The 15,677-nt window shown below is 42.6% G+C and overlaps 1 protein-coding gene across 1 annotated transcript in view; it reads left to right on the top strand.

Annotated features, from left to right (window-relative positions):
- Positions 1-1,160: 1,160 nt before the first annotated feature.
- ANKRD29 (ankyrin repeat domain 29) overlaps positions 1,161-15,677 on the top strand; it is a 36,182-nt gene continuing 21,665 nt past the window's right edge. The window contains exons 1-4 of the mRNA XM_071554665.1: positions 1,161-1,247; positions 8,871-8,981; positions 10,845-10,943; positions 12,797-12,895. Coding sequence (XP_071410766.1) covers positions 1,227-1,247; positions 8,871-8,981; positions 10,845-10,943; positions 12,797-12,895 — 330 coding nt within the window. The 5' untranslated portion in view covers positions 1,161-1,226. The remainder of the gene's footprint in view (positions 1,248-8,870; positions 8,982-10,844; positions 10,944-12,796; positions 12,896-15,677) is intronic.

Consider the following 15,677-nt stretch of genomic DNA (forward strand, 5'->3'; position numbering starts at 1 on the left):
ATTTATTCAGTATTTTGACATTTAAGAAGAAATAAGAATTATCATCTGTTTTTGTATGATCTTCTCAGTAATTAAGGTGCGGTTCACACCAGGCCACGCATTCTGAGATGAGCTTCTGCTATTAGCAGCTTTCATCTTCTTGCCTACTGTTTATTTTACTGTATGCACAGATGAATATTGCCTCAGGAAAGATATCTGCAGAAAATCCTCCACTTGCAGATTTGTAGAATAAACTATTTGGATCTTAGCACAAGTATTTTTTTTTCAATGCACACGCATAAATTTCCTGTGAATGGGATTTATGTGTGCACATCAAAAGAGGAAAATCCCTAAGGGCTCAGTTAAAACCAACAATAGCAAAAAAATTCAGGAATCTCCCACCAGAGCATGCCCTGCTTTGCCTACTTTATATCACGCAGACTTTGAATGAAATCTGCAGCAGCTAGGCAAAACAGGACATGCACTGGCTTTATGGTTGTTCATTTTTCAAGGCTCAAAGTTAAGCTCTTAAGAACTCACTGGCTTCCTAATGAGAGCACATCATCCATGGGAGAAAGTGTTGGTGATAGCTGGATGCATGCAAGGTGAAGAAGGAGCTCTCACCCCTACATGCTGGTGTGGCAGCAGGATGGGTGTATTTACAATACCTCTTAACAGGTTTTTCCTAGATATGAAGGGAAAAGGAGGTGCTGTGGAGGTGGCATTACCTCTGTGATGAGGCTGGGGCTGGGGTAAAGGTGCCTGGGCTTTGGACCATTTCAGTGCTATTTGAGCTACAGAAGCTTGATTCATAGGCCTGAATCAGAGGCTGAACAGTGTGGGTCCCTCATTGTGGGGGCTGGCTTCTCAGGCTGCTGCTGCTGAAGCAGGGGAATGATAATGATGGTAATAATAATAATAGAATATAATTCTATGGAGTGATATGAAATTATATGCTAAGAAATAATTATATTCGACTACTTTCTAACTTTATATTGTTAAGGATAATAATGATAATGATAATAATAGTAATCATCACCATCATCACCACCATTATAATCCCAAATACTCCCCTCCCGCACAAAAAAAGAACCTTTAAGGGGGACTAGTAGCCAGAATCCCCTGAGCACAAAGTGCCGCGGAGGGAGGCGCCGGCCCCGCCCCGGCCCCGCGCAGCCCGGTGCGGAGCGGAGCGGTGTGGTCGGAGCTGCGCGGCCGGCGGCGAGCGGGGCGGAGGCGGAGCGGCAATGTGCAGGATGTCGTTCAAGGTGAGCCGGGAGCCGAGGAGAGGGGCGGAGGGATGCGCCTTTGCGTTCCCGCTTTGCGCTTGCCGTGCCGTGAAGTGCACCCGTGAAGTGCTCCGTCATACTCGTGGATTTGGGGATTGATTTGATTTATTTTACTTTTTTTAGGAGAAACGAGGGTGGTTAAGGGTGGAAGGAAAGAAAACAGCAGCGTCCTTCCCGGGCTGTGTGCCCCGGGAGTGCTGCGGAGGCAGATGATGGAGCGAACGATTTCCACAGCCGACAGCCCAAAAGGGTGCGTGGCTTGTGTTACATAAACTGCGAGCCTCCGTGGAGCGTAAAGCTGGCTCTAGGGTGGCCGGGCTCCGTGCTGTGGGTTTTGGTGCAGTCAGGAGCTTCCTCCTCACTTTTCCAACCATCTCCGCTGGTGTTGGTTGTGTAATAGTTCGGAGGCAGCCTTTATACAGGCTCTTCCTTCCAGGCTGTGGTGGCCACTGAAGCCAGGCTGGTTCAGTCCCTTTGCTGGCTGTGATTCCTGTCGCTTTTTGTACTTCCATCCAAACCCATGCAAGAGCAGTAATTTTAAAAGATTGCCTGAAATAAGTGTTTTATTCTGAAGACAGGATTAAAAAGATTACTTGGCAGAGAGGGAAGCAAGCAGCAATTTACTAATTATGTTAACAGATAAAATTTATGATGGATGTATATCTTCTCCTTCATTATGCACTTTCTGGATGCCGTGCTTGCCGTTCTCTCATTGATCAGCAGCTCAGTGCCAGTCCTTTGCCATATTGCTTGTGTTGCATTACTTTATTTGAAGGGTTATTACCTGTACCTGCCCCTCACTCCAGTCAAGTTACCTGCCTCCTGAAGTCAGTGCTTCAGGGGCACCATGTTAGTTCAGTGGTGGTGTAGCAGATGGTTTCCACCTGCAGTTAAAGCCCTGACACACAGAGTACCTTTGCTCCCAGTGCAGCCCAGCCTTTCACTTGGTGGTGAAATCACAGTCATGCAATGGTTTGGGTTGGAAGGAGCCTTAAGGATCATCTAGTTCCACCCTCCCTGCCATGTGCAAGGACACCTCCCACTAGACCAGGTTGCTCAAAACCCCATCCAACCTGGCCCTGAACACTCCCAGGGATGGGGCAGCCACAACTTCTCTGCACAGTCTGTTCCAGTGCCTCACCACTCTCACAGTAAAGAATTTCTTTGGATCTAAACCTACGCTCTTACAGTTTAAAGCCATTCCCCCCTGTCTTGTCACTACATGCCCTTGTAAAAAGCTGGGGACCCTGGAGGTGAACATGGTACTCCAAGTAGGGTCTTGCTAGAGCAGAATAGAGAGAACCACTTTTCTTAACCTGCTGGTCACACTTATAGTGTAGCCTGTGATACACTTGCCTTTCTAGACTGCAGTCTCTGTGATTATCTTATTTTTGGTCCTGCAGTGGTCTCATACTTCCTTTTGTTCCTTAGTCTTAGTCTCTTCTTTCCCTCCATTCTGTCTCTGTGAGGTTTTTTCCATCTTCATTTCTCACAAGCATCCACCCTAATGGATGTTAGTCCCATGTTCCTGGTGGTGCCAGCTCTTTCTTCTTGCTTTCTTCTCCTTTCTTTTCCTCATTTTTTTACCCTATCCTTCAGGTCTTACTTTGTTATGTCACTGTGAGTTCCTCTTCTGTGCCTTACTTCTCACTGGCTATTCTCTCAAGTTTACCTGTTCAGGGTGGCTCACTGCTTTCCTCTCCTGTAGAGTTGCAGCCCACACCTTCCTCTACTTCCTCTCTCTTTTCTGTGTTTTTGCTTTGCATTTTCTCTTTTTCTCAGAAAACTGTACTTTGCCTGAATCCCTACTATCTCTGTTTGCCACTGTCTATTCATGTTTTTAATCTTATTATCCTACTTACCAATGATGTAGCATTTATCTTTCCCAGTGTCTATGTATATGAATATCCTCTCTTACTCTACCAGCTCTTGCCTGTCTAAATGACATTTATATCTTAAACAACCTTGGTTTTTTTTAATCAGGATCCTTCATGTAAGAGATACTGCTATCTAATAAAGTACTTTTTGCTCCCAAGTCCCACTAACCTTTTCGATCCTATCATGCTTGATCTTGATTTTCAATTCCTCTTAAAACTTTTTACTCAATTCCTCCTTTCCACTAGGACTGGATTGGAAACTAAGAGAGAAAATGGAATTTTCTTGTATTTTGACAGTATACGGAACAGGACAATGGGATAGTGTTCCCTTTCTCCTCTCTTATTTCTCTTTGACAACTACCTCTTTTCTTTCATCTGCCAGACCTCTGTTTAAGAACTGCACTCTTCCTCCTCGGGTGTTACCCCACTGTCACCTGCCTTTTCTTTGCAAACAGCAAGTCACAGGTAGCCCAAGGAACAGGAGCTGGTAGTCACAGCATTTAAATGATACCTTTCCCCCTCAATATTCCTAAAATGACACAGATATATTAGCACATTTTCTTCTGTATCCCTGTATAGAAATAATCATGTGAGATTTATATTTTCCTCTCGGCCATTTTTGAATAAGTCTTTTTTCTAATGTGAATACAGCATGAATATAATGCCAGCTTTTCATGTATGGGCTCTCATAAAAGCATAAAAACATCCAAAAGTAATAGAACAGCCAGAGTTTGAAATAAAGCTTTAGAGAATTTGATGAAGTGAAGGAAATTTTATCCTGAAAGTTGCTGATGCTGAAGCAAATGACAAAATGAAACAATCTGGTTTCACCAAAGCTATTAGCTACTTACTTTTTCAAACATTTATTACATTCTGCTTCCAGACTGTCAGTGCTGAGGATCAGTTGTTTACTTTAAAGATGCTTTGGGAGTAGACTAGCTTTATAATAAGAATTACATGAAAATTTTACCCAGTTAATGTCTTGAAATTCAACATTACCTCTCCCTAAGAAGTATCTGATGAGAACAAGATTGAGTTCATAACGGAACAGCAGTCACATCCTGCACTTTAAAACCTATGTATTGCTCAAAAATTATTCAATTAATCAGATTATTAATCCCACAGTAGTGTTTTACATTTTGCCTACCAGTGATGTCAGTCTTGCAGGTAACACTTGAAAGTGAAGAGCACTGAGGTTAGCAAGTAATATTGCTCAGATTTGTATTTGCTACTTTTAATCTCATCACTGAATGGTTGATGAGATTACATTTGCATTTTTATACAAAGGAATCCCCAGCAATGCATGAATATGAGGGGTGGTATAAGTACTGGTAGCAGGCATTGCAAATTGGGTCCAAAGCACCACTGGGATAAACGTGGTTTCGTGTCTTTAATGCATTGGAGAATTCTTCTGTTCCTTGGGTCTGATCCAAAGCACAAGGACACTTTACTGAAGAGCTACTGTAGGAACTACACAGCAGGGGAAGGAGGTCAGAATTTATGACTCATAAGGCTATAGACTTTGGACTTCTATATCCAGTCCAGGGTAACACCAGATGATCACTTAGTTCTTTTCTCTCATCTTGTGAAGAGGTGAAAGCAGGTAAGGAGTTCCTGGATATTATTCCAGTTCCTGCTTACCTCACCACTGAAGGTGGTGGTGTATGGTATGTGTAATAAAATGCAGTCTGCTACTGGGCCCTTGCAGGGAAAACTGGGCTGCATTAATTAAATCTTTCCCTTTATGGATATATTGCCATATCCCAAAGCTTGCTAGAACTGTAAGGGATAGAATGATACAATAAAAGGTAGAGAATTTGATTTTCCATTCTGTAAGGTCTAAATGTAATTATTTTGCAATGGCTTTGCACTAATATACTAATACAGCCAATAAGGCAATCTTCCTAACTGCCTGCTCTATAAATAAATAAAAAAAGTCTCTCTAATAAATCAGATCAGAAAGGGCAACATGGACCACTGTGCGTTTAGGTCAATTGTTTGCTTTTACATGAAATTTTAGTGGTTGCAAGGGTAAAGATAGGAAGGCACTACAGTGTTGTCAGCAAGGAGGGTATAAACTACAAGCTCTACCTTGATCAACATTATCTGCAAATTCTCCAGGGAAATGCATGAGCTGTGAAGGGATGATCAGAATTTAGCTTATTGTACGTGACAAAATTTTCAGACTCCTGCCCCTATGTGTGCTGGTACAAGAAATATCACTATCAATTTATAGGAAGTGACTTATAATTTATTGAATGGTTGGAACTTCTCTCGTCTCAAACAGCTGCCAATTTTCAAACCTATGAATATTAAAAATGCAACCCATGGAAAGTGCTCAGTGCAATGGACCTGAGATAGATTGACATTCATGATTGGTCTTGTGTCTGCTGGTTTCTGCAAAGTTTATTATCTGTATGTCAGCGAAGGAAGCAATTTAAACTCTGCTCTGTATGTGCATTTTAAGTATTAACTGTAAAACCATTAAATCCTGAGTCTCTACCACTGACATTTAGACAAGGAGAAGTGTCTATTACATTTCTGTAGCTGGATGATTGACTTTTATATCCACTCTGCACTCTCTTATTATGAAGGCCAGATTTGTTGGAAAGCAAGGCCCCTGGGTATTTCTGACTGTGTTTTGGTATAAGTGACTATCAGTGAAGTGATGGTTTACTGAACTCTTGGTGGTTTGGGACCTTATTTAAAACTAAGCAGCATGAGCCTTCTCTAGGATATGTATCATTGCCATCACAGTATTGTTTCCCTCTGCACTTCACCCACCACAGTGCTTACCTGTCAAGGGCAGCATATTTATTGGCAGCTGTCTGCATGGATCAGATAAGGAGGTCAGGAGCAAAGCCCATGTCTTTTGTTTCTACCCACTTGCTGTGCTGGGGCAGTGATAATTTGCTCCTACCCAGGGGAATTCACACTGTGGCATTGTTTGTAAGAATAAGAAAGCCCCAAAAGAGTATTGTGTTACTGTTATTTTGTTCAAAAGTGGACTGCATTATCGAGTTTTCAGAGTTTCCTAATTTTGCCTTACATGTTGCCTTACATACCTAGTAAATGAATCCATAAGTCTACAGACAGTCAGATTTTAGCCTTTTTTTCTAGCATCACCCAGGAGATATTGCACATGTCCCAGTGTGCCGAAAGGCCAGCCGGAGGGGAAGACAGCCAGCTTGGTTAAATAGGGAGATTCTGCAAGAAATCAGGGATAAAAAGAAAGTTTACAGACTATGGAAAAAAGGGCTGGCTACTTATGAAGAATTTACAGATAGAGCTAGGTCATGCAGGAAAAAAATTAGGGAAAGAAAAGTGGAATTTGAAGTAAATTTGGCTATTTCAGTTAGGGATAACAAAAAGTCCTTTTATAAATACATTAATAACAAAAAGAGGGGCAAGGAAAACCTCCATTCTCTGTTGGACTTGGAGGGAAATATAGTTAAGGAAGATGAGGAGAAGGCTGAGGTACTTAACACCTACTTTGCCTCAGTTTTCACCGGTAAGACAGGTGGCCCTCAAGACAACTGGCCTCTGGAGCTGGTGGACAGGGAGAGGGAGCTGAATACCCCTCCTGTATTCCAGGAGGAAATAGTGACCGACTTACTGAGCCAGCTGGATCCTAACAAGTCTATGGGACCAGATGGGATCCATCCCAGGGTGATGAAGGAGCTGGCAGAAGAGCTTGCCAAACCGCTCTCCATCATCTTCCAACAGTCCTGGCTCTCTGGGGAGGTCCCAGATGATTGGAGGTTGGCGAATGTCACCCCAATCCACAAAAAGGGCTGCAAGCAGGACCCTGGCAACTACAGGCCTGACAGCCTGACCTCTGTGCCTGGCAGGGTTATGGAGCAGTTCATCCTGAGTGCAATCACACAGCACCTTCAGGGTGGACAAGGGATTAGACCCAGCCAGCATGGGTTTAGGAGGGGCAGGTCCTGTCTGACCAACCTGATCTCTTTCTACGATCAGGTGACCCACCTGGTGGATGAGGGGAAGGCTGTGGATGTGGTCTATCTGGACTTCAGCAAGGCCTTTGATACTGTCTCCCATAATATACTCCTGAAAAAGCTGGTAGCCCATGGCTTGGACAAGTGTAGCCTCTCCTGGATTAAGAGCTGGCTGGAGGGTCGGGCCCAGAGAGTGCTGGTGAATGGAGCTGCATCCAGCTGGCGGCCGGTCACCAGTGGTGTTCCCCAGGGGTCTGTATTGGGTCCAGTCCTGTTTAACATCTTTATTGATGATTTAGATGTGGGGATTGAGTCCATCATCAGCAAATTTGCTGATGACACCAAGTTGGGAGGGAGTGTCGACCTGCTGGAAGGCAGGAGGGCTCTGCAGAGGGATCTGGATAGACTTGAGAGATGGGCTGATTCCAATGGGATGAAGTTCAACAAGGCCAAGTGCCGGGTCCTGCACTTTGGCCACAACAACCCCCTGCAGCGCTACAGGCTGGGCACAGAGTGGCTAGAGAGCAGCCAGGCAGAAAAGGACCTTGGAGTACTAATTGACAGGAAGCTCAACATGAGTCAACAGTGTGCCCAGGTGGCCAAGAAGGCCAATGGGATCCTGTCCTGTATCAAAAATAGCGTGGCTAGCAGGACCAGGGAAGTGATCCTTCCCCTGTACTCTGCATTGGTGAGGCCACACCTTGAGTACTGTGTTCAGTTCTGGGCCCCTCAGTTCAGAAAGGATATTGAGATGCTGGAGCGGGTCCAGAGAAGAGCAACAAGGCTGGTGAAGGGACTGGAGCACAAGTCCTATGGGGAGAGGCTGAGGGAGCTGGGGTTGTTTAGCCTGGAGAAGAGGAGGCTCAGAGGTGACCTCATCACTGTCTATAACTACCTGAAGGGAAGTTATAGCCAGGTGGGGGCTGGTCTCTTCTCCCAGGCACTCAGCAATAGAACAAGGGGGCACAGGCTTAAGCTCTGCCAGGGGAAATTTAAGTTGGATATCAGAAAAAAAATTTTTACAGAGAGAGTAATCAGGCATTGGAATGGGCTGCCCGGAGAGGTGGTGGATTCACCATCCCTAGAGATCTTTAAATGCAGATTGGACGTGGCGCTGGGTGCCATGATCTAGTAAATGAGCTAGAGTTGGACCAAGGGTTGGACTCGATGATCTCGGAGGTCTTTTCCAACCCAATCGATTCTATGATTCTATGATTCTATGATTCTATGCCCACGCTTACAAGGTGTTAATTACAGGGAGGAGGCAGACCAAGCAGTCTAAGAGACATATGAGCAATACTTTTCCTGTATTGGAAGTTTATATACAGAAAAGGGGATGACAGAAGGCTAACCTGATATCCAAGGGGGTGTCCTGCAGCAGGACATGTCAGCAGGATGCTTTAGCCTAACTGTGGCCAGCCCCACCACAGAAACAGACAATACAGGTATCAGTCAGCATGTTGTTTTCTATGATGTCTCCCTGTGGTCTAGCATCATCTTCTCTCATTACAGAGCAATCTGAGACACAGGCTGCCATGGACACAGGGAAGACTTGAAACAACATGAGGCAGCACAGGAAGACTGATCTCTTTAATTGCACAAAGAAATTAAATTAGCTTTCTTTCTGTGCTCTGGGTTTGAAAGAACAGCATGCTAAGCTGAAACTTGCCTGGCTTGAAGGCAGAATGTTTGCAATGTGTATGTTTGTCCAATGTATCTTCCAAAATGGTTTATTTCTGCTTTTTTTCTTTCTCTTTTTTCACCAGAAAGAAACACCACTTGCCAATGCTGCATTTTGGGCTGCAAGAAAAGGAAACCTGGCTCTCCTCCAGCTGCTGCTGAACAGTGGGCGAGTAGATGTGGACTGCAAAGACAGCGTATGCACACAGTGCACCTACACTCATGGCACTGATTTTGCATCACTTTCCATAGCCCACTGTGTAGAGGGTGTAGTAGGACTCTAACCTGAGACACCTGAGAGTCTTAAAGCACTTAAGGATGATTTAAAACCTTCTCTTGTCAGGAAGCAAGTTTGAAACTTAAGATAAAATAGTATGATGATTTACATCAGTGGCAAGGGGTTAAGAATTTGCCAGCACTCGAAAATATGTCTTACACAGTTATTTGGGGTGCTGACATTAAAAACACGGTAAAAACACAGATCCTAGCACCTCGGGCTTCTCTTTGCAAAGAAATGTCATTGTAGTAATAGATCACACTGAAAAGCTGGCTCGGTTAAGCCCAGGTAGCAATGATTCTGTCAGCTAGCAGAGCTTCTCATAATTAGAACTGCTGGCCTTCCAAGCTGGCCTTCCAAATTCTTCCTCCCTGCCCTAGTTAGCTCTGGACTGGGTACCAACAGGAGGATACAAGACTCCCATGCAAAGAGGAGCCCAGACACCTGACAGATTTCATGAACACTTCCTTACTGTAATTGACATGGGTTGAAATTAGTTTTGAGATTAGAAATGGGTTGACAACACAGATAATGAGTAGTTCTTTCTATTCTGCCTACAACACATGGTGAGAAACATGACTGTGCTATGCTCTGTCAAAGAAAGAGGAGAAAACTGAGGTTGGGAAGTTCCAGGTTTCTTTTGCTGGGCATTAGGACTGACTGACATGGAGTCATGCTAGTGTTGTACAGGATTAGTGCCATTGCAAGCCTGAAACATGAACCTGCCACAGCTTCTCTCACTTTGAATACCTTCAAAGTGCAAGAGATTTTCTAAGCACATTGACTTGAACCTATTTTTTCATTTTCATTTCATTTTTGCCCTGTAGACAAGAATTTGTCCTACAGTACTTCTGGAGCTGGTGCTATCACTGTCCTTCTGACAGGGAGGGAAGGATGTTCAGATGGAGGCTTGAAGTAAACAGAACAGAGATCACTGTAAAAAAATAAGGTCCACTGCTGCTCATTTTTTCTCAAAAGCAGGTTAACTTTGGTCAAGAATTTTCACACTGCACTGCATTACTAATTGGATCAGACATACACGTTTTCTAGGCTGAATTATTTTTGTACAATTAAGACTGCATGCTTCTTTTTTATAATGTTACCCATTTCTTCTTTAAATTTGAAGGATGAACTTCATCCTTATATCCATGTGATTTCCACATATTGTCCATACACCCCACACATAGAACCTCAGTCTTACTTGATTCCCTGGAACAGTGACCTTATGGTGTACTGAAGGAACTTGAACACATATTTCTGTATGGAAATTTCTCTCTTGTAATGTGAAGAGTCACAGAATGAGTTTGCTCTCATCATTTGAATAGGGAATTAGTGTTCAAATCACCCAGCCCCTACTCCTGACTATGACTCAGAATTAAGTGACTTAGCTGAGTCACTCAGCTCCTGTGTCTAAGGTTATTCTTCTGGAAATGATGCAAATATCTTTGAGATTCTGTGATTAAAAAACCCTGTATATAACTACAAACATTCTTTTTATTCTTGCAGCACTTATTTTGGGATGATAAGGCAAAGTTATTCTATACATATCTGTTGAAGCATCAGGCCTTAGCACTGCAGGCAATTCTGTAATGTTTTTGTTTCAACATCTGCTAATTTCTGATTTTCAAAGTATTCTTGATAGTAAGTTTAAAATGATAGGAAGTTTTTCAATGATCGTAAGCTTTCTTCAGCTTTTCAGAAGAGGTGCTGTCTCTTCCAGACAGCCTGATTCATTGCTGTAGGTGTCTGTTGAAGGTACTGACTTGTTTTTCCTTACCCCCAGCTTGGCACAACAGCTCTGATGGTAGCATCTTACTATGGCCACATAGATTGTGTACGGGAATTGGTGTTGCAAGGAGCAGATATCAATCTGCAGAGAGAGGTAGGAGAAGTTCTCCATTCAAACAGGTCTTGATTGAGGGCTTGATTAAGGGACTGTTTATTACAAATAATAAAAGAGCATTGTCTGTGGCTTTTTGCCAATTGCAGCTTTGACACTTGCTGTGCAGGGCATGTATAACAGGGTCTGTTCTCCTGGGGACATCAGGGAATCAGGTATCTGGAGTTTATAATAGAAGATGAGATGCCAGAGGTGCATTTTAAAATAACTCATCAAACATTTTCAGCGCATATGGTTTGTAAGGGTCAGTTACATCTGAGATGTAACCATCCTTGCTTATGCCATTTATGCATTTGCAGTTTTACTTATTGGCACAATAATTTACAGCTCTCTGGATGGGATAAATGATAAGTCATTTACCTTTTGATTTGCAGCCTGGTTGTTCAAGTGGAGTGGGTGCCATTGCTACCAGAGGGGTTATTTTGACTTGGTAGGCTTTGGTGTTTCTGCCTCTCAGCCTGAGCCAACTCACCTCTAACAATTACACAGTTCAATCACCCATACCCTTCCCCGCATCTCTGCTTTGCATTCAAGGCATCTCTTGCACCATGACGTGCTTGCTTGCAGAAGGGACATCAGTGAGTGTTTTTGGGAAACTGCCTTTCACTCACACTCCATGCAAATGCTTTTAAGGAGTACTTGCAGGCACTCTGGTCTGTGTGTTGGCTACACAGAGAGCAGAATTGCTCTGGGACAACCTCAGTTGTACTGGTCCTAGGAGCAGCTTAAGGAAGGTGTGCAGTGACGCGGGATGGCAGCGTATAGTTCAGGAGAGCAGTATGCACGTTGCTGCAACAATACAAGCCAATGTTTCTTACATTCCTTGGTTACCTGGAACTAGAGCATTAATCTCATGCTGACATCTGCAAGTTATTGAGTCAGTGAATGCCATGGTTCATGATATAAGTGTCTTTGTGCTTACTGGTCTAGACTTGCTCTAACCATGATTGTCTGTGTCTTTCAGTGGGGTCCTGTTCTAACAAAACATGTATTTAAACATGTCCCTTCCCTTAGGTAAATGTTGCTTGGAAAGCAGCTACAAAAGGAAAAGTTGAGAACAGTTATATAGAGCTGTTCATGAGTATCACTCAGAATATACTAATTCAACAAACCAACAAAAAGAAACACTGAAAGCATCCAAAATCACTCTGTTGCAGAAAGGGAGCAAAACAGAAGTGTAAGCCTTAAAGACCAATGGCACTGTTCTGCAACTAAATTCACATACTCAAACCAGCACTCTTGTGCTCTGAAGTTGTAGTGAAGCTTGGGGAAGTGAGTTCCCCGTAAATGTGTCCAGGAGATAGGGTTCTGCAATGGTCTTAAGGGGCCTGTTGTAAAGACTTTAGGCACTGTAATGAATTTCATGTGTGGCTACCCTTTCCTGTACCTTCTACATGGGATGACAGAGCCCAGAGTCAGGAAAGCCTGCATAGCTTTTCTTCCTCTTCCTTCCTTCCTTCCTTCCTTCCTTCCTTCCTTCCTTCCTTCCTTCCTTCCTTCCTTCCTTCCTTCCTTCCAGCCATTAAAAGTGTACATAGTAATTTTTTTGCATCCTGATTTGCTCATATGTTAATGACAGTATCTTATACAACTTGTATAAAACATGGGGTTTCAGTTCATCTTGTATTTTACTCAAATGTGTAATGCTGGACAGATTTCCCAGTGCATGGGGAAGAAGATTGAGTAAAGATATCTGCTATCCTCTGGAGTCCTCAGAATCATCATTCAGCTGATATTCAACTGATTGAGCTCAATACTTTTTAGTTTGAAATATATACACTTCAGTCAAGTGTGTTATGTGTTTGGTATTCTTTTAATACATTTTTCTCTTACAGTCAGGTGCAACTCCTCTGTTTTTTGCTGCACAACAAGGCCACAATGATGTAGTGAAGTTTCTCTTTTCATTTGGAGCCTCCACTGAATTTAAGAACAAAGTAAGATGATGGGTCTATTTTTGCATGCTGATACATTCTGACTATCAAGGCTGTTTTTTCATATTCATATGAAAAATGACAGAACAGTGGTAAGATGATAAAAGGATTTCCTCACTTGAACATTTTCTGAGTAATATGCATAATGCAACACATTATGAAAATATTAACTTGGGACTAGCTTTTACTACCTAGACTTAATAGAGTAAGTTGATCAAAGATCTATCCCTTAATAGTGGTATCAGTCTTTCCTCTTAAGCCATCCTCCAATGCAAGATCAAAGGGTCTTTTTGTACATATTAGGTAGGATCTCAGTTTAGCTGTTTATGTACTTGCATAGACTGATACTCCATTTGCATTGGAATGTCTCTGTATACCACCATAGGATGCATAAAAGTATAATGGCTTCAGTCCTCCCTAAATTCCCATTTACCCATCTCTAACAAGAAGATGAAGTACACCTCAGAGCTTTTATTTCTTTGTTCAGGCAGGCCCTTTTTCAACATCTTAGAGTAGTCAAAAGCACGGGCAGCAGAGTATGAATTCATCACCCCTCATGGGGTCAACAGCAGCAAAAACAGCAGTTCATCATTAACAGCACTACATCAGTTTCTTTGCCCAAGACAGTACTAGCACCTCTGCTTCCAGCCAACAGAACCAAAACTATCATAACTTTATTAAATATACTTGTCCTTTACATGCTGACCACATTTTGAAGCATACCTGTAATCTGGGGAGAACACTTGCCAGTCACTTACTTGGGGATCCATAGCGTTGTGTTTGAAAAAGGAATACCCAATTTTTCACAATACCCAATTTTTCAAGATATACTAGTCCGTGTTTTGAATGATTCCTTCAATCCATACCTGTTTTCTGCAATCCATGGAAATACAGGCTTTAAATACTAAGGAAATTGATGGAACATCAGAAACTCAGTTTCTTAGGCTCCAGGGGGTAAAAATCCTGAGGGTTTGTGGCCAGAGTACACACATGCCCTTACAATAGGATTCCAGTACCCCAGGGAGCTGTGCTTGTGGTGAGAAACTCTCTGACCACAGTAGCAATTACTAATAAAAACATGAATTAAATTGTACCTGTTTAATGTAACTTGGAGTGTAGCTGTGGAACTTGGCAATGCAGGAGGTTACAGCTGGATTTTGAAGTGCTGGATAATCTCACGTGTGATAGATTTACTGGTTAAAGCTGCACATTAAAATAAGCATCACTTCTCTGAATTTTATTTCATGGTGTAGGTGAGGGTTAGCAAGATTCAGAAGGGGAACCTCCCTTGCATCCAGCTGGGAAGTCAGAGGCTCAGTACCTTATTTTGTCTAGAGGGACAGTTACATTTTTGCTGAATCTGTCCACAGCCTGTGCACTAGGAGTTTGTGAAGATTTGATCCAAAAGGTTTCAGCAGGCTTGAAACTGTCTCATCCTTCATGACAATATATGATCTTTAATGAAGCGATGTGAGACACTAAGGCAGGTAAAAGGGAGCAAATATCTAAATTATTAAAAAAAATAATCCTGCATTCAGCTGTTCCAAATGGCTTCCGTCTTTGGACAAATGCAAGTTTGGGGTCTACTGTTGTTCATGTTGAACGTTTCCTCCCACGCCCCCTTTTCCTGTCTGCCTCTTCTTCTTAATCCAAACCTGACTTGGCTTTTATGCCAGTCCTAAGTATCTTTTAAGCTGCAGGTTGCTCTTTCTCTCCAGAGCACAGCTTTCTGCCACTTCCACAAAACTGGTCTTAAGACATCACAAACTCCCAGAGGACATAACATGAGAAACTGGTGTGTGATGTGTAGGTGAGGCTCTTTTCCAGTAGCATCATCCAACATGCCTGTCAAAGTGATCCCTCCTTCTCACCTTTCTTCAAGAGGTGCATCAATCACTTCAGCACTCGCAGAATAACACAAGCTATAGTCCCTGAAATGGCTCAAAGAAGCTGAAGGACAGATAGCTGAGTTACTATAAATGTGTGCAAGATGAAAGTGACACTGGTTTCAAAAGTTGAAGTTGACTATCAGGTCCATGCCCTCTTTGCTGTGAGGATCTGCTCTCTATGGACAGTAGTAGGAGGGCTCTGCTAAATGCATCATTAATGCTGGGACCTATTCTGCAAATTTCCATTTTCATTCTTTCACTCATTCCTTACCTGGGTACTGCAGCTCTTTTGAAATTAAGATCTAGACATAGGAATCCAAATGTTTACAGCTTCCTGACTGGACTTTGGTAACCCACTGAGATTTTAGACTGAGACTGGGTGAGAAACTAACTCATACTTTGTGCAGCAGTGTGTACCTGAGCAGGAGGCACCAATGAGATGTAGTGCATTGACAATGTATATCTTCCTTGGCTAGTGTGGTTTTGTATCAGTTCTATTTTCCAATTCAATAATGTGGTTTTCATAGCCTGGAATTATTCTGTTGTTCTGTTAACAGGTGACCAAAGTAATAGGCTTCTTTCATCCCTCCCAAACCCCAGAAACAATATAGTTGACAAAACAAGTCTTTTCAGGTTAGAGGTAAGGCATTTTGTGACTAAGGCACTCAGAAGCAGTGCTGGAAAAGGTATCGGCTGATCTGGCTGTTTTTAAAGGGCACTCCAAAATTAATAAATTGGCAAAGAATACGTATATTTCTTTTATAAATGAAGACAGAGAGTTGAAATAAGAAAAAAAATTGAATGTATCCTAGAAAACAGAGACTTTAAAGCAAAGAAATGCAAAGCCCAAAATCTTGTAATACACTTATCTGTAAATTGTTATTGCTACATTTGTT

This window comes from Pithys albifrons, chromosome 4 (assembly GCF_047495875.1).
Source record: "Pithys albifrons albifrons isolate INPA30051 chromosome 4, PitAlb_v1, whole genome shotgun sequence".
In the NCBI taxonomy this organism is placed as follows: Eukaryota; Metazoa; Chordata; class Aves; order Passeriformes; family Thamnophilidae; genus Pithys; species Pithys albifrons.